Source organism: Hyla sarda, chromosome 1 (assembly GCF_029499605.1).
Source record: "Hyla sarda isolate aHylSar1 chromosome 1, aHylSar1.hap1, whole genome shotgun sequence".
Lineage (NCBI taxonomy): Eukaryota > Metazoa > Chordata > Amphibia > Anura > Hylidae > Hyla > Hyla sarda.
The window spans coordinates 348367433-348383912 of NC_079189.1; the positions used below are offsets into that span (position 1 = coordinate 348367433).

Consider the following 16480-nt stretch of genomic DNA (forward strand, 5'->3'; position numbering starts at 1 on the left):
CTATGCCAAAGCATTTCATTGATCAGTGTTTTTGGATCTCAGGCATGGAGCAATCAATCGCTGATCGGACGCCGAGGAGGAAGTTGGGGACCCTCCTCGTGTGTCCAGCTGACCCTGCATCATATTGGGTCGGTCCCGGCACCTAGCAATGGCCAGAACCCGTGGCTAATATCGGACATCACCGTTCGTGGTGAAGTCTGGTATTAACCGTTAGACGCGGCGATTAAAGTTGATCGCTGCGACTAAAATGTAAATAAATGCTTCGCGGTGTCCCGATCAGCCCAACTGAGCTGACAGGAAGCATTTTTTTTTACATTTTAGACTTGGCGATTAACTTTGATCAACGTTGCTAGGTGCCGGGACTGACCCAATATTATATGGCGGGAGTAGGCGTACAAGTACGCCCTGTATCATTGAAGGGGTAGTCCAGTGCTGAAAAATTTATCCCCTATCCTAAGGATAGGGGATAAGTTTCAGATCGCGGGGGTCCGACCACTGGGGCCCCCCGCGATCTCCTGTATGGGGCCCGGCTCGCTGGCCAGATAGCGGGTGTCGACCTCCGCATGAAGCGGCGGCTGACACGCCCCCTCAATACATCGCTATGGCAGAGCCGGAGATTGCCGAAGGCAGCGATCCGGCTCTGCCATACAGTTGTATTGCGGGGGGGTGTCAGCCACCACTTCGTGCGGTGGTCAACATGTCCCCTTCCCGCGGGCTGTCGGGGCGCCGTACAGGAGATCGTGGGGGCCCCAGTCGGAAATAGGTGTCTGATAGCGGTTTCCTGCATGGCACCCCGGCAGTCCCCAGGAACTGGGCGTGTGGATAGCACACACCCCCCCCCCCTTATGAAGCAGTGCCCGATACGCCCCCTCAATGCATCTGTTAGTTATCAGCTCTGTTTTTAAACTGTATGTGTGAACATACCCTTAAATAACCCCTTTTTAAGGGTATGTTCACACGTACAGGATCTGCTGCATATTAACTTCAATGGGTAGAAAAATAAGCTGTAAAAATATGCAACGGATCCTAAACGTGTGAACATACCCTTCAGAGGTTATTTTACATGATCAATTTTTAACTTTTTTAATTCTATCATTTTTATTTACAGGTTGATGAACTTCCAGATGGGGCTGTAAAACCTCCCACAAATAAAATGCCCATTTTCTTTTTTGGTACCCATGAAACGTAAGTTGTCTATAAATTTCTTTTTAGGGTCCTTTTATAGTGTGTGTGTATTTTGTAAATTTCATACACCCTACTGCTCATTAACTTCAGTACACACACCAAATTATCTATTTACTGCATTTTAGACAAATTTTGTACACACATAGCAGCGATCACAGCAGGCCATTCTATCAGTTATCTTGTCTAACTTTTCACCTCAGATTGCAGCCCACTCTTGTAGTCGGATATTTTTAACATACCTTTCCATATAATGCCAAAAATCATTGACATAGTTTTGACAGTACCCATTTAAATCTCGCCGCTTGCTATTTGTTGTAAGTAGACAAGCTGCTTATAACCAGAAGCAGTGACTGCTTGTGAACAGCACAGTGCCACCTGCCTTATTCCTTCTGTGTAACAGCCTACTGTTGGTGTGGTCACACTGAGGAAATTTCACTAGGCATTACCTCACTTACAGGATAAGTATCATGAAGGATAGGGGATACAATACAGAGACTTATGGAGGCTGCCTTGCCCCCTCCATAAAGCTCTATGGGAGAGTTGTTCGGCAATCTTTGTCTCTTCCATAAAGCTTTATGGAGGGGGCAAGGCAGCCTCTGCTTCGGGCGGGGGTTATGACACGCTCCTGTGCGTGAGAACTGGGGCTCCAAGCAAGAGATCGCGGGGGGGTCGGCGCTCGGACCCCCCCGTGCTCGGACCCCCGCGATCTAAAACTTATCCCCTATCATTTTGGATAGGGGATATGTTTTTCTTCATGATACTTATTCTTTAAGTTCCTCAGTGAAACCGCTCCCTTCTCATAGTTAGACACTTTGGGCTCAGAAAGATCTCTGTATTGTCCAGTTATACTATTTTGTTAATTATAATAATAATAATTAAAAAATTTTTTTTCTTCACCTTTTAAGAGCTTTCTTGGGACCAAAAGACATATTCCCATATGAAGAGAATAAAGAGAAATATGGTAAACCAAATAAACGAAAGGGGTTCAATGAAGGATTATGGGAAATTGATAATAATCCTAAAGTAAAGTTCTCAAGTCCTCAGGTAAATGAATTATTATTTTTTTTTTGCTGTAAAAATTTAGCAATTGCACTACTTATACTGCTAGACTTGGGACAACTGCACAATAGTGAGCGCATTCATGGGTATTATGAATTAGAAGTAGAAATAGTTCATGAACTACGTTTAGAAATGCAGCTGTGATCACACCCCCCTCCATTCAGGTCTATGGGAGAGACAGTAATACAGCATTCGCATATCTCCCATAGAGAGTGGGTGTGTTATCCACAGCTTCGGGCTGTGGTCGCCAGTAATCCGGAGACTGCTCCATGCAAGCATATTACTGGGATACCGGGCAGGAGATTGTGGTGGCTCCTGTGGATAGGGGATAAGATGTCTAGGAGCCGAGTACAGGGGTGTGTAAATTAAAAACAAAAAAAGAAAACACTACTCATTTAAAGGACTAAAACGAAGCACAATCTACTTGTCCCTCATGACAATCTACTTGTTCAGGTACACAAAATAATTTCAACCAAAATAGTTTGTAAATAAGGTCATTATTAATTGGCAGACCTAAATATACTTAAACCACTCTAGGATTGGCCCATATGGTGACTTGTATTTTGCAGGACCAATTGTATCTTTGTAATGCAAACCTTTCATTTTACCATAACATATGCTCTGAAAAAATGAGTTGAGGTGAAATTACTAAATAAAATGCAATTTTTCAAAGTTTTTTTTCTCCCTTTTTTTCACACTATTCACCTTGTGGTCAAACGAATATATTGTTTTGATACTTAAAGGGGTTATCCAGGAAAAAACGGTTTTCTTTACATATCAACTGGCTCCAGAAAGTTAAACAGATTTGTAAATTACTTCCATAAAAAAATCTTAATCCTTTCAGTACTTATGAGCTTCTAAAGTTAAGGTTGTTCTTTTCTGTCTAAGTCCTCTCTGATGACACCTGTCTCGGGGAAACGCCCAGTTTAGAAGCAAATCCCCATAGCAAACCTCTTCTAAACTGGGCGTTTCCCAAGACAGGTGTCATCAGAGAGGACTTAGACAGAAAAGAACAACCTTAACTTCAGAAGCTCATAAGTACTGAAAGGATTAATATTTTTTAATAGAAGTAATTTATAAATCTGTTTAACTCTCTGGAGCCAGTTGAGAGATAGAGATAAATATATCTCTATCTCTCTCTATGTGTTTTTTTCCTGGAATACCCCTTTAAGGTTAGCACGATTACAGCAATACCAAATTTGTTTAGTTTCAGTCATTATTTACTAATTTAAAAAAAAAATCAAAACTTTTCAGAATTTTTTTTCTTTTTTAAATTGCCATTTTCTGACCCTTTTTATAAAGTTTTAATTTTTTTTTCATATACTGGGCTGTATGATGGCTTATTTTTTTGCGCTGTAATCTGTTTTGTATTGTTACCATTTTGGTATTGATCAGATTTTTTTTTTTTATATATTTTTTTTTTTTGGTCACCCTTACCTGCATTTTTTTTTTTTTTTCTGGGATATGACTTTATTTAAAAATAATAAAAATGAAATGCAATTCTGGGGTTTGGTATAATATGTTATGTTATATTTTTATAGTCCGGACAAATATGCACGCAGTGATACCAAATACATTTTTCATTTTATAGTTATATGACCTGGTCCTGCCAAACAGGCCACAGTTTAGAGAACCACAGCACAGTGGTGTACATCAGTGATGGTTATTGTCAGTGTGCTTATACCCTGAGTGTGTGTGTGTGTGTGTGTGTGTGTATGTATGTATGTATATGTGTGTGTGTATGTATCTATGCATGTATATATATATATATATATATATATATATATATATATATATATATATATATATATATATATATACACACATACACTCACACACACACTTTATTTTAATTATTTATTCTGGGAATTATAACCTTTTTACAATATTTTTTACTGGTTTAGAACTATTTGTCATTTGTCAATGCTGCTGAGGGAGAGGCAGAAGAAGAAGAAACACACGAGGGCATGGAGGAAAATGAGGATAAGACACCACACAAAAAAAGAAAGTATTCAGTACCAAAGGTACGTGACTCAAACTGGCTTTGCACATGGCAATTTCTTGCCTGATTAGAACAATTATGTTTACAAGTGCAGATTTTATGATTTTGTTACAATTACACTGTCATACACATATAAATTCAAATTCACCAAATATAATTTAGATATTACATCTGATTTATCATTCTTTTTATGCAAAGCTGTGTTTTGCTTCAAGCTCACTACTGTTGTGGAGGCCTCCTGTTTCCAAGTACATTTATTAGTCTACCTGTAATCTGCTTCAGCTCAAAGCTGCTGTAGATTTCAGTTTGTGGTGCACATACATCCACAGATGGGACGTGCATGTCCTTCTTCATAAACTTGTCAGACTTTTTCATTAAAATGAATCTGACACCTTGTTCACTGACCCTAAACCCAATAAACAGAGTTATAGTGCTAGGGAAACTGATTTTAAAGAGGTATAACTCTGTGGTTAGGTTCCAGAAATCCAGGCTGTATACTGTACCCCAAACAATGGAGGCGGGAGCTGGCATACAGAGCTTCCCTGTTTTCGTCCTCTCTGCTTCTATATGCCTGTCCATCTTGTTTTCGCATGAACGAAGGGGCAATGAATATTTTGAGGAGGGCGGGCATATCAGAACAGAATTGGATGGAGGCAGGGAAACTCTGGATACAGGCTCCCACCTCTATTTCGTAATGGGGATTATCAATGATACCTCCTGTATACAGCCTTGTTCTCCATGACCCAACCATGGAGTTTCTTTTTTTTATCAGGTTTACCTACACTATAGCACTATTTATTGGGTTTTGTGCGGGTAAAAAAGGTGTCAGATTCACTTTAAGACTGGAATAGGAAATTGCAGATCTCCTTTAATACTGCCATGTTACACTTACCCTCTATCCACAGGATAGGGGATAAGTGTCTGATCGTGGGGGGAATGCCGTGGCCCTCCCCATGCAGTAGGGGTGTCGGCAGCAGCATGAGTCCACCGGCGACACGCTCCCTCTATGTATCTCTCTGTACCTCAGTGAGGTTTACGACAAACACATTAGCCATGCAGAGCCACGGCAATGCCGGGTCCCCGTAGGGGAGATCGTGGGGGGTCCCAGCGGTCGGCCCTATCCTGCGGATAGAGGACAAATGTTTAACATTACAGTACTCCTTTTAATATGCAATAATGAGAAAACTGCACTGGTATGAGTGGTATTTTAAATGCGTGTATTTAAATGGGACCCTCACCAATCAGCTTTTCATCCCCTTTCCTATAGATGGGGGGTAACAGGTTGAGATGGGATTCCCTCCTTTGAAATAGGATTGTTGGGTTCCATGGAATGCAGCACTATTCTTCTCATGAAATATAACAGTACCTTGCTTGTCCAGTATGAGCAGTAATATTGCCTCCTTTGATTGTAATGTGTGTTTTTGTTTTTAATTAGATTTCATGTTGTAGATTTTTTTTGTATTCAGATGGTAATGGTTTTGAACTTTGAATATTTTTTTTTAACAGATTTCAAGCAAACACTCAGATACATCTTCCAGTGAAATTGGCTCTCCGGAGAAAGATTTAAATGCTTCAAAGGATGATAGCCTACATACTGGCAGCGATGTAAGTTTGATGTAGCTAGCTTCACAGTTTTATTTATTTATCATTATTATTCATTTTACTTAATTATATATATATATTTTTTTTTATAAAAAAAAATTATAGAAAGATAGTGGCCCTGATTTACTGAGTGGTGCTTACACATCTTTTCCCCATCCAAAGGATAGGGGATAAGATGCCTGATCGCGGGAGTCCCGCCGCTGGGGACCCCCGGGATCATGCACGCCGCACCCCGTTTGTAATCAGTCCCCGGAGAGTGTTGGCTCCGGGTCTGATTACAGGCGACCACAGGGCCCACGGCGTGTGACGTCACGCCTCCGCCCCTCAATGTAAGCCTACGGGAGGGGGCGTGACAGCTATCACGCCTCTCCCGTAGGCTTGCATTGAGGGGTGGAGGTGTGACTTCACACTGGGGCGGAGGCGTAACGTCACACGCCGCCGGCCCGGTGGTCCCCTGTAATCAGACCCGGAGCGAACACGCTCCGGGGACTGATTACAAACGGGGTGCCGCGTGCATGATCCCGGGGGTCCCCAGCGGTGGGACTCCCGTGATTAGGCATCTTATCCTTTTGGATAGGGGAAAAGATGTGTAAGCACCGGAGAACCCCTTTTAAAGCCACCAAATTTTTTGTGGAAACCTTAGTAAATATGTTGGGATTTTTCAAAAATGTTGGGCCATGCCCCCTTTCCCCAGCAGCCACGCCCCTTTTTGGGGTTTTCTCAGTAAAATGGAAAGTTGGTCGGGTATTTTTCAGTTCTGGCGCACAATAGTAAATCAGGGCCAGTGTGTATGTTATGACCTCAAGAATCTCCTCTGTGAGCTTGTCCATAAATGTAAAGGCTTTTATTTTGACTGCTATGTAAAATGACAGCTGATCACCATGGATTCCTGAAGCTGGTCCCATGTCAGTTTTCTGGTAGGCACTTGGGATGTGACAATTGCCTATAGGTCATTGGCTTGTGTATAAACTCTGTAAAGTTACTGTAGTTGGCCTAGGGGTAGAGGAGACCTTCCTATGTTCTGAAGACACAACTTGCTGTAATCAGAATAAGCAATAGGAAAAAACACTAGGATACTTAAAAACATACTTTTATTGGTGTACATTTGTTATATAGGCACAAAAAAATCACACATTTAAACAATAGAAGGTACAATGCAATGTTTATAAAATTCTTCACAAACCTAGCTTGTCCTATTTTGAGGATAGTTTGCTAGAGTAAGGCTATACTGGCCCTACTAGTCGCATAGGACCCCCTACCTGTTACTGCAGGGAGGCTTTCCTAGAGAACGCCAACCTACAACAGGAACCTCCTATCTCTCCCTGGTTCTGGAGGGAATGGAGGTACCGGGTGCAGTACGTATAGCACGTCACCAGCAAAAAAATCAGCCGGTTTGTGGACCTCAGCTGAATTATTCTGTGAGGATACAACTGTAAGCACATCAAATTGGTACAATGATTGCATACAGATATAGTACAAATTAGAACCACATATTTCCAACGCGTTTCGTTGCGGCACAATTTCAAGCGTCGCAACTCTTCAGGGACAAGTGTTTGGAGAGCAGGAGTATAGTTTCTCCCGTCACCTATCTCACTGAATAGTAGTATGATCGTGATACGACAAAGGTATAGATAGATAGATATTCTGATGTGCTTAGATAGTGAAGGCCCAGATGAAGTTATGTGGGTAATGGTCCAAGGGCTTGTGTTCCCTCTTGTATATAGATAAATACCGTCCTGAAATTAAAGAGAGATTCTGTATATAGTGTTGTTTTATACACATTGTTTGGGATTTTGAATAATATTTAAAGCCTACCTTAGATTGGTACAGCAAATGTGTAGGTGCAGAGGCGATACTTGCACAGATACAGTAGTTTAATATGATTTTAGTTTGTATTGTTGTAGGCTGGTAGAGGTAAGCCTAACAGGGAGGAACATAATATAATTACATTATCATAGGTTGGGTTGGTATAGTGACAGGGGAAATAGATAGAGGTATTATTTACCTAGTATGTGAGGGCACAGGGCATTTACCCACAGGATCTAGTTTTTAACCCCTTAACGACGCAGGACGTATATTTACGTCCTGCGCCGGCTCCCGTGATATGAAGCGGGATCGCGCCGCGATCCTGCATCATATCGCGTCGGTCCCGGCGCTCATCAACGGCCGGGACCCGCGGCTAATACCACACATCGCCGATCGCGGCGATGTGCGGTATTAACCCTTTAGAAGCGGCGGTCAAAGCTGACCGCCGCTTCTAAAGTGAAACTGAAAGTGACCCGGCTGCTCAGTCGGGCTGTTCGGGACCGCCGCGGTGAAATCGCGGTGTCCCGAACAGCTGATCGGACACCGGGAGTGCCCTTACCTGCCTCCTCGGTGTCCGATCGACGAATGACTGCTCCGTGCCTGAGATCCAGGCAGGAGCAGTCAAGCGCCGATAACACTGATCACAGGCGTGTTAATACACGCCTGTGATCAGGATGAGAGATCAGTGTGTGCAGTGTTATAGGTCCCTATGGGACCTATAACACTGCAAAAAAAAGTTTAAAAAAAGTGTTAAAGGTCATTTAACCCCTTCCCTAATAAAAGTTTGAATCACCCCCCTTTTCCCATGAAAAAAATAACAGTGTAAAAAAAATAAATAAAATAAACATATGTGGTATCGCCGCGTGCGTAAATGTCCAAACTATAAAAATATATCATTAATTAAACCGCACGGTCAATGGCGTCACTTTTTATACCATTAAAAAAATGAATAAAAAGTGATCAAAAAGTCTGATCAAAACAAAAATCATACCGATAAAAACTTCAGATCACAGCGCAAAAAATGAGTCCTCATACCGCCCTGTACGTGGAAAAATAAAAAAGTTATAGGGGTCAGAAGATGACCTTTTTAAACGTATACATTTTCCTGCATGTAGTTATGATTTTTTCCAGAAGTGTGACAAAATCAAACCTATATAAGTAGGGTATCATTTTAACCGTATGGACCTACAGAATAGTGATAAGGTGTAATTTTTACCGAAATATGCACTGCGTAGAAACGGAAGCCCCCAAAAGTTACAAAATGGCGTTTTTTTTTTTTTCAATTTTGTCGCACAAAGATTTTTTTTTTCCGTTTCGCCGTGCATTTTTGGGTAAAATGACTAATGTCACTGCAAAGTAGAATTGGCGACGCAAAAAATAAGCCATAATATGGATTTTTAGGTGGCAAATTGAAAGGGTTATGATTTTTAAAAGGTAAGGAGGAAAAAACGAAAGTGCAAAAACGGAAAAACCCTGAGTCCTTAAGGGGTTAACCATGCCTTAGGTAATTTTACTTTGTCCTATAGGCAGGTACCTGCATCCTAATGGCTCTCTAAACTATCCCAAGGACGCCATATGGTAGGACATCTAGGGATTATCGCGATTTTTTGTTCCGCGATACTGAATCGATTTTAAAATTCTGAGAATCGATTTTTTTTTTATAAATTATTATAATTAACATTTACTGTATTTCACTCACTGAGTCACAGTCCTATTTGTCTGTCTTATTTTTTTTATAACACTTAAACTCCTGACCACTAGTTGGCAGTGTACCTGTTATCAGCTCTGTCCCACTCGCAGGCTGCTACCGCGAGACTACAGACTCAGAACAAACAGGAAGGAGAACGTACGCACTCTCAGGACAACTCTCGCGGGATCTTGTTCTTTCTCAGCTAGAATAAGTTTTCCCAAGCTTTTAATAGGGAATATCGCGATATATCGTGATATATCGCCAACATGATAGTATCGCAATATATTGCAATATATCGAATCGCCACCCTGGTATCGCGATTCGAATCGAATCGCCAAATTATTGGCGATTCACACCCCTAAAGACATCTATAATTTATTATTTATTTTACCACTCTGCATGCCCATCTCTAGATAACCTGGCACTCCCACTGTTTTACCCATGTACTTTACCCATCTATTTACCCACAGATATTGCCCTATTCTTAATGTGGGAACATCATCCTGTGGGTAAATGCCCTGTGCCCTCACATACTAGGTAAATAATACCTCTATCTATTTCCCCTGTCACTATACCAACCCAACCTATGATAATGTAATTATATTATGTTCCTCCCTGTTAGGCTTACCTCTACCAGCCTACAACAATACAAACTAAAATCATATTAAACTACTGTATCTGTGCAAGTATCGCCTCTGCACCTACACATTTGCCGTACCAATCTAAGGTAGGCATTAAATATTATTCAAAATCCCCAACAATGTGTATAAAACAACACTCTATATACAGAATCTCTATTTAATTTCAGGACGGTATTTATCTATATACAAGAGGTAACACAAGCCCTTGAACCATTACCCACATAACTTCATCTGGGCCTTCACTATCTAAGCACATCAGAATATCTATCTATACCTCTATGTCGTATCACGATCATACTACTATTTAGTGAGATTGGAGAGCAGGAGTATAGTTTCTCCCGTCACCTAACACTTGTCCTTGAAGAGTTGCGAGGCTTGAAATTGTGCCGCAACGAAACGCGTTGGAAATATGTGGTTCTAATTTGTACTATATCTGTATGCAATCATTGTACCAATTTGATGTGCTTACAGTGGTATACTCACCGAATAATTCAGCTGAGGTCCACAAACCGGCTGATTTTTTGCTGGTGACGTGCTATACGTACTGCACCCATTCCCTCCAGAACCAGGGAGAGATAGGAGGTTCCTGTTGTAGGTTGGCGTTCTCTAGGAAGGCCTCCCTGCAGTAACAGGTAGGGGGTCCTATGCGACTAGTAGGGCCAGTATAGCCTTACTCTAGCAAACTATCCTCAAAATAGGACAAGCTAGGTTTGTGAAGAATTTTACAAACATTGCATTGTACCTTCTATTGTTTAAATGTGTGAATTTTTTGTGCCTATATAACAAATGTACACCAATAAAAGTATGTTTTTAAGTATCCTAGTGTTTTTTCCTATTGCCAATTGAATATTACACATAGGTCTACACGCATCATATGCTCCCTCCTATATTGTAATCAGAATAAAGCTTGAGTAATCTTGACTTTCAGCCACCATTATTCAGACACTGGGGAGGTAATCAAAAACAATGTAATTTTTAGGCTATGTTCACGTGTGTTGGAGCGTCGCCATATAATCAGTTTTATTAAAAACAAAAAAACAAAACTCTCATCAAATTTCCATACTCTGACAAGACCACAAAAAAATATTCAGAATCCCCTCATACATTTATTTTCCTCCCAACGCCTGAGAGAATAAAAAACACTATTTCTTCCATACTTTATTATATCTAATGAAACTCTTCAATTTACCGGCTAGCATAATTTCATAGTGGCTAATCTAGTCCACTAATCTCTCCCAATCCTGGACAGTAGGTACCTTCTTATCCATCAAAGACCTAGTTATTAATCATTTAACATGAAAGGCGGGGGGCTAATAAGGAAATCATTATAGCCACCAAAACACCTGAAATCTCAGTAAAAAAAGGAAGTCCCTGGGGTGGAAATATCCCGCCAATATTTTACTCTTGACCTTCCCAATTGCTTTTCTCCAAACATTTTTAACTTAACCTCTTCAGGACACAGGGCGTATGGATACGCCCTGCATTCCGAGTCCTTAAGGACCGAGGGCGTATCCATACGCCCGTGGGAAATCCGGTCCACACCGCTAGCCGGTTGTGGAACGGAGCCGGATGCCTGCTGAAATCATTCAGCAGGCACCCTGGCACATCGCCCAGGGGGGTCCTGAGACCCCCCCATGTCGGCGATCGGAGAAAATCGCATGTCAATTCAGACATGCGATTTTCTCCAATTCCGGGCTGATCGGGTCTCTGGTGACCCGATCACCCGGAAAATAGGGCTGATCGGAGTTGTCAGCAACAGCCCCGATCAGCCTAAAGGATAGGAGTGAGGTCGCAAAGCTGCAATCTACTCCTATCCCCTGCCATTACTCAGAACGGAGTTCTGACCAATGGCAGCACAGGACCCCCGTTCTGGCCGCCCCTGGATGTCGAGGGGCTCTGGGAAGAAGATGGAGGCCGTACCTGCAGGAGAAGATGCATGGGGACCTGGGATCTTCGCTGGAGCCTGCAGGATCCTGATCAGGTAGGGAATCGACAGTGGGGGGGGGGAATTGAAAGTGAAAGTAAATCGATCTTTACTGTGGCAACCACTAGGGGGGCCAAACTGCAACTCCCAGCATGCCCAGAGAGCCAAAGGCTGTCTGGGCATGCTGGGAGTTGTAGTTTTGCAACATCTGGAGGGTCACAGTTTGGAGACCACTGTTACAGTGGTGCCCAAACAGTAGCCCTCCAGATGTTGCCAAACTAAAACTCTCAGCATGCCTCGACTGCCCAGGCATGCTGGGAGTTGTAGTTCTGTAACATCTGTCCCTTCAGATTTAGCAATTTTCATGACATTTTTGAAAATTGCTGCTCTACTTTGAAGCCCTCTAATTTTTTCAAAAAGCAAAAGTATGTCCATTTTATGATGCCAACATAAAGTGGACATATTGTGTTTGTGAAGAAAAATAAAATTTATTTGGAATATCCATTTTCCTTACAATTAGAGAGCTTCAAAGTTAGAAAAATGCAAAATTTTCAAAATTTTCATGAAATTTTGGGATTTTTCACCAAAAAAGGATGCAAGTAACGCCGAAAATTTACCACCAAAAAAAAGTAGAATATGTCACGAAAAAACAATCTCAGAATCAGAATATTCGGTAAAAGCGTTTTCGCGTTATTAATTTGTAAAGTGACGGCGGTCATAATTGCGAAAAAGGGCTCAGTCCTTAAGGTGAAAAAGGGCTGCGTCCTTAAGGGGTTAAAGAGGCACTGTCATTATGAAAAACTTTTTAATATTTTGCAGTAAAGCTGATAAGATTACCGTACATACTCGAGTATAAGCCGAGACCCCTAATTTCAACCCAAAATCCCAGGAAAAGTTATTGACTCGAGTATAAGCCTATGGTGGGAAATACATCATCCCCCCCTGTCATCATCCAGACCCCGTCATTAACATCCTCATCCTCATCACCGCCTGTCATCATCCAGACCCTCATCATCATCACCTGTCATCATCCCACACATCCCCCTTCATCATCCCCTTGTCATCATCCCCACCCCCCTTCATCATCCCCTTGTAATCATCCCACACCCCCCCCTTCATCATCCCCTTGTAATCATCCCCACCCCCCCTTCATCATCCCACACCCCCCCTTCATCATCCTCTTGTCATCATCCCACACCCCCCCCACCTTTCATCATCCTCTTCTCATCATCCGCCCTCAGTGGTCTTCAACCTGCGGACCTCCAGAGGTTTCAAAACTACAACTCCCAGCAAGCCCGGGCAGCCATCGGCTGTCCGGGCTTGCTGGGAGTTGTAGTTTTGAAACCTACGGAGGTCCGCAGGTTGAAGACCACTGCGGCCTTTGACATCATCCAGCCCCCTCTCACCCCCCTTTAGTTCTGTACAGTACTCACCTCCGCTCGGCGCTTGTCCGGTGCTGCAGGGCTGTCCGGAGAGGAGGTGGTCCGGTGGGATAGTGGTTCCGGGCTGCTATCTTCACCGGGGGCGCCTCTTCTCCGCGCTTCCGGCCCGGAATAGAGGCGTTGCCTTGACAATAACGCAGAAGTACGTTGGCAATGAACGTACCTCTGCGTCGTTGTCAAGGCAACGTGACTATTCTGGGGCCGGGCCCGAAGCGCTTAGAAGAGGCCTCCCCGGTGAAGATAGCAGCCCGGAACCACTATCCCACCGGACCACCTCCTCTCCGGACAGTCCTGCAGCACCGGACCAGCGCCGAGCGGAGGTGAGTACTGTACAGAACTAAAGGGGGTGAGAGGGGGCTGGATGATGTCGAAGGCCGCAGTGGTCTTCAACCTGCGGACCTCCGGAGGTTTCAAAACTACAACTCCCAGCAAGCCCGGACAGCCGATGGCTGCCCGGGCTTGCTGGGAGTTGTAGTTTTGAAACCTCTGGAGGTCCGCAGGTTGAAGACCACTGCGGGTGGGGGAGTTCACTAGAGTATAAGCCGAGGGGGATGTTTTCAGCACGAAAAATCGTGCTGAAAAACTCGGCTTATACTCGAGTATATACGGTACTTTCTCTATCGGCTCCATTGGGGGACACAGACCATGGTGTATGCTGCTGTCTCTAGGAGGTATGACACTATGGCAACAAAACTCGGCTCCTCCCAGCAGGATATACCCGCCTCCAGGCCCTGAGCTTATCAGTTTAAGCTTAGTGTCTAAGAGGTGGACATGGTCTGGAGTTCTCTCCAGACCAGGTCTTATGTTTTATTATTTTCCTAGATTTAAGGATGTGTTCGATTTTTTTTTTTATTTATTTAGTTTTTTTTTTTTTTATTCCATTTTCTTTCCTGTTTTCAGGTGGGGACTCAGGAACTGCGGCTCACTGTTTCCCCATTGCGAGTAAGGGGGCACAGACATTGCGTTTATGCGCTGTTCACCCCCTCTCGCCAACGGTCAGCGCCTGGGTTTGTACCTCATTGGTCCGGGTCACCCTATTTCCCTGCTCGGCTCGCTCGCACATGGTAGCCCGGCATGATGCAGGTGATAAAAGCTGGCTGAAGACTTCATAGGAAGACTTCATGAGGTAAGTTCTTCTGACTGAGGTGAGTATATTTCCCTTTCTCCTTAGGTGCAGATTTGCAACATCTGGAAACCCTCAGTTTTGGCCCACCTTTCTCATGGATCTAATGGGGCTGGCCTGGACAGGGGGTCCTTTGTTACTGGGGTGAGCAGTGGCAGTTTGGATGGGGCACAGCTTTCTACACTTTATTTATATATATGTGTGTGTGTGGAATCGACTGTGTGTCTGTTTTTTACATTGAAGCGGCTGACAGCCGTGGCGTTCTTCAATGCGGGCGCTCTTAGCGCCGGCTTACTTTCACTTTCAGCAGCGGCTGCTGCCTGCGGCGTCTAGTCCGCTTAATTCCCCGCGAGCGCACATGCATTCGCATGTGCGCTCGGGGCAAGGAGTGGGCGCCATTACGGGACTTCTTGTTAATACTTGCGGCCTGGTGCGCTTTAGCTCCGCCTACCCAGGGCCGCCGAAGCTTCTCTGGGTGCGTACTGTCCACCAATCATCTCTGTGTGCGCGAATATGGTGGCAAGGGCCAATCAGCAATGCCCCCTGCTCCTACCACGCCCCTCCCTTGCTATTGGCCGGCATTTCTCCTCTCTGACAGCCTGGAGACCACCACGGGTTCAAGTCCCGGGGTGGGACTTAGTGTTGTGGTTTAATTTTAACTCCTTAAGGACACATGTCGTACTGGAACGTCATGTGTCTGCTCCCGATCTATAACGCGGGGCCCGGCTATTAGTTAGAGGCTGGGACCCGTGGCTAATAGCGCGCGGCATTGATCGCGATGCCGTTCGCTATTAACCCTTTAGACGCGGCGTTCAAAGTTGAACGCCGCGTCTAAAGTGAAAGTATGCAGGATAGCTCAGTGGGCTGTTCGGGATAGCCGCGGCGACATCGCGGCATCCCGAACAGCTTACAGGACAACAGGAGGGTCCCTACCTGCCTCCTCGCTGTCTGATCGCCGAATTACTGCTCAGTGCCTGAGATCCAGTGGCAGAATCATCGATCACTGGTTTCCTATGAGAAACCAGTGATCAATGTAATAGATCAGTGTGTGCAGTGTTATAGGTCCCTTTGGGAGCTATAACACTGCAAAAAAAAAGTGAATAAAGATCATTTAACCCCTTCCCTATTAAAAGTTTGAATCACCCCCCCTTTTCCCATAAAAAAAAAGTGTAAATAAAAATAAATATATGGTATCGCCGCGTGCGGAAATGTCCGAATTATAAAAATATATCATTAATTAAACCGCACGGTCAATAGCGTACGCGCAAAAAAATTCCAAAGTCCGGAAAAGTGCATTTTTGGTCACTTTTTATGTCATGAAAAAATGAATAAAAAGTGATCAATAAGTCCTATCAATGCAAAAATGGTACCGCTAAAAACTTCAGATCACGGCGCTAAAAATTAGCCCTTATACCGCCCCATATGCGCAAAAATAAAAAAGTTATAGGTGTCAGAAGATGACAATTTTAAACGTATTAATTTTCCTGCATGTAGTTATGATTTTTTTCCAGAAATTCTTTATTACAGAATAAAGATAAGGTGTCATTTTTACCGAAAAATGTACTACGTAGAAACGGAAGCCCCCAAAAGTTACAAAACAGCGTTTTGTTTTTTTTCAATTTTGTCTCACAATGATTTTTTTTTTGTTTCACCGTAGATTTTTGGGCAAAATGACTGACGTCATTACAAAGTAGAATTGGTGGCACAAAAAATAAGCCATCATATGGTTTTTAGGTGCAAAATTGAAAGAGTTATGATTTTTTAAAGGCAAGGAGGAAAAAACAAAAATGCAAAAACGGAAAAACCCTCGGGGTTAAAAAGGTCCATTGTGGTCTATGGGGATCTCAAGGCATGTGAAACATTAAGATATGCAGACTGTATCAGCAACACAGTGAAATGGAACACAGTCTTGGGTGAGAGAGGCCCAGAACGGCCTCCCTCTAAACAGTTAACTGGAGTGTTAGCCACTCCTTTACTCTGTTAATACTGCAACTCTAAACTGTCTG

The 16480-nt window shown here is 43.3% G+C and overlaps 1 protein-coding gene across 1 annotated transcript in view; it reads left to right on the forward strand.

Annotated features, from left to right (window-relative positions):
- PSIP1 (PC4 and SRSF1 interacting protein 1) overlaps positions 1-16480 on the forward strand; it is a 135621-nt gene that overhangs the window by 25981 nt on the left and 93160 nt on the right. Inside the window, exons 3-6 of the mRNA XM_056521122.1 lie at positions 1109-1185; positions 2091-2229; positions 4149-4268; positions 5753-5851. Coding sequence (XP_056377097.1) covers positions 1109-1185; positions 2091-2229; positions 4149-4268; positions 5753-5851 — 435 coding nt within the window. The remainder of the gene's footprint in view (positions 1-1108; positions 1186-2090; positions 2230-4148; positions 4269-5752; positions 5852-16480) is intronic.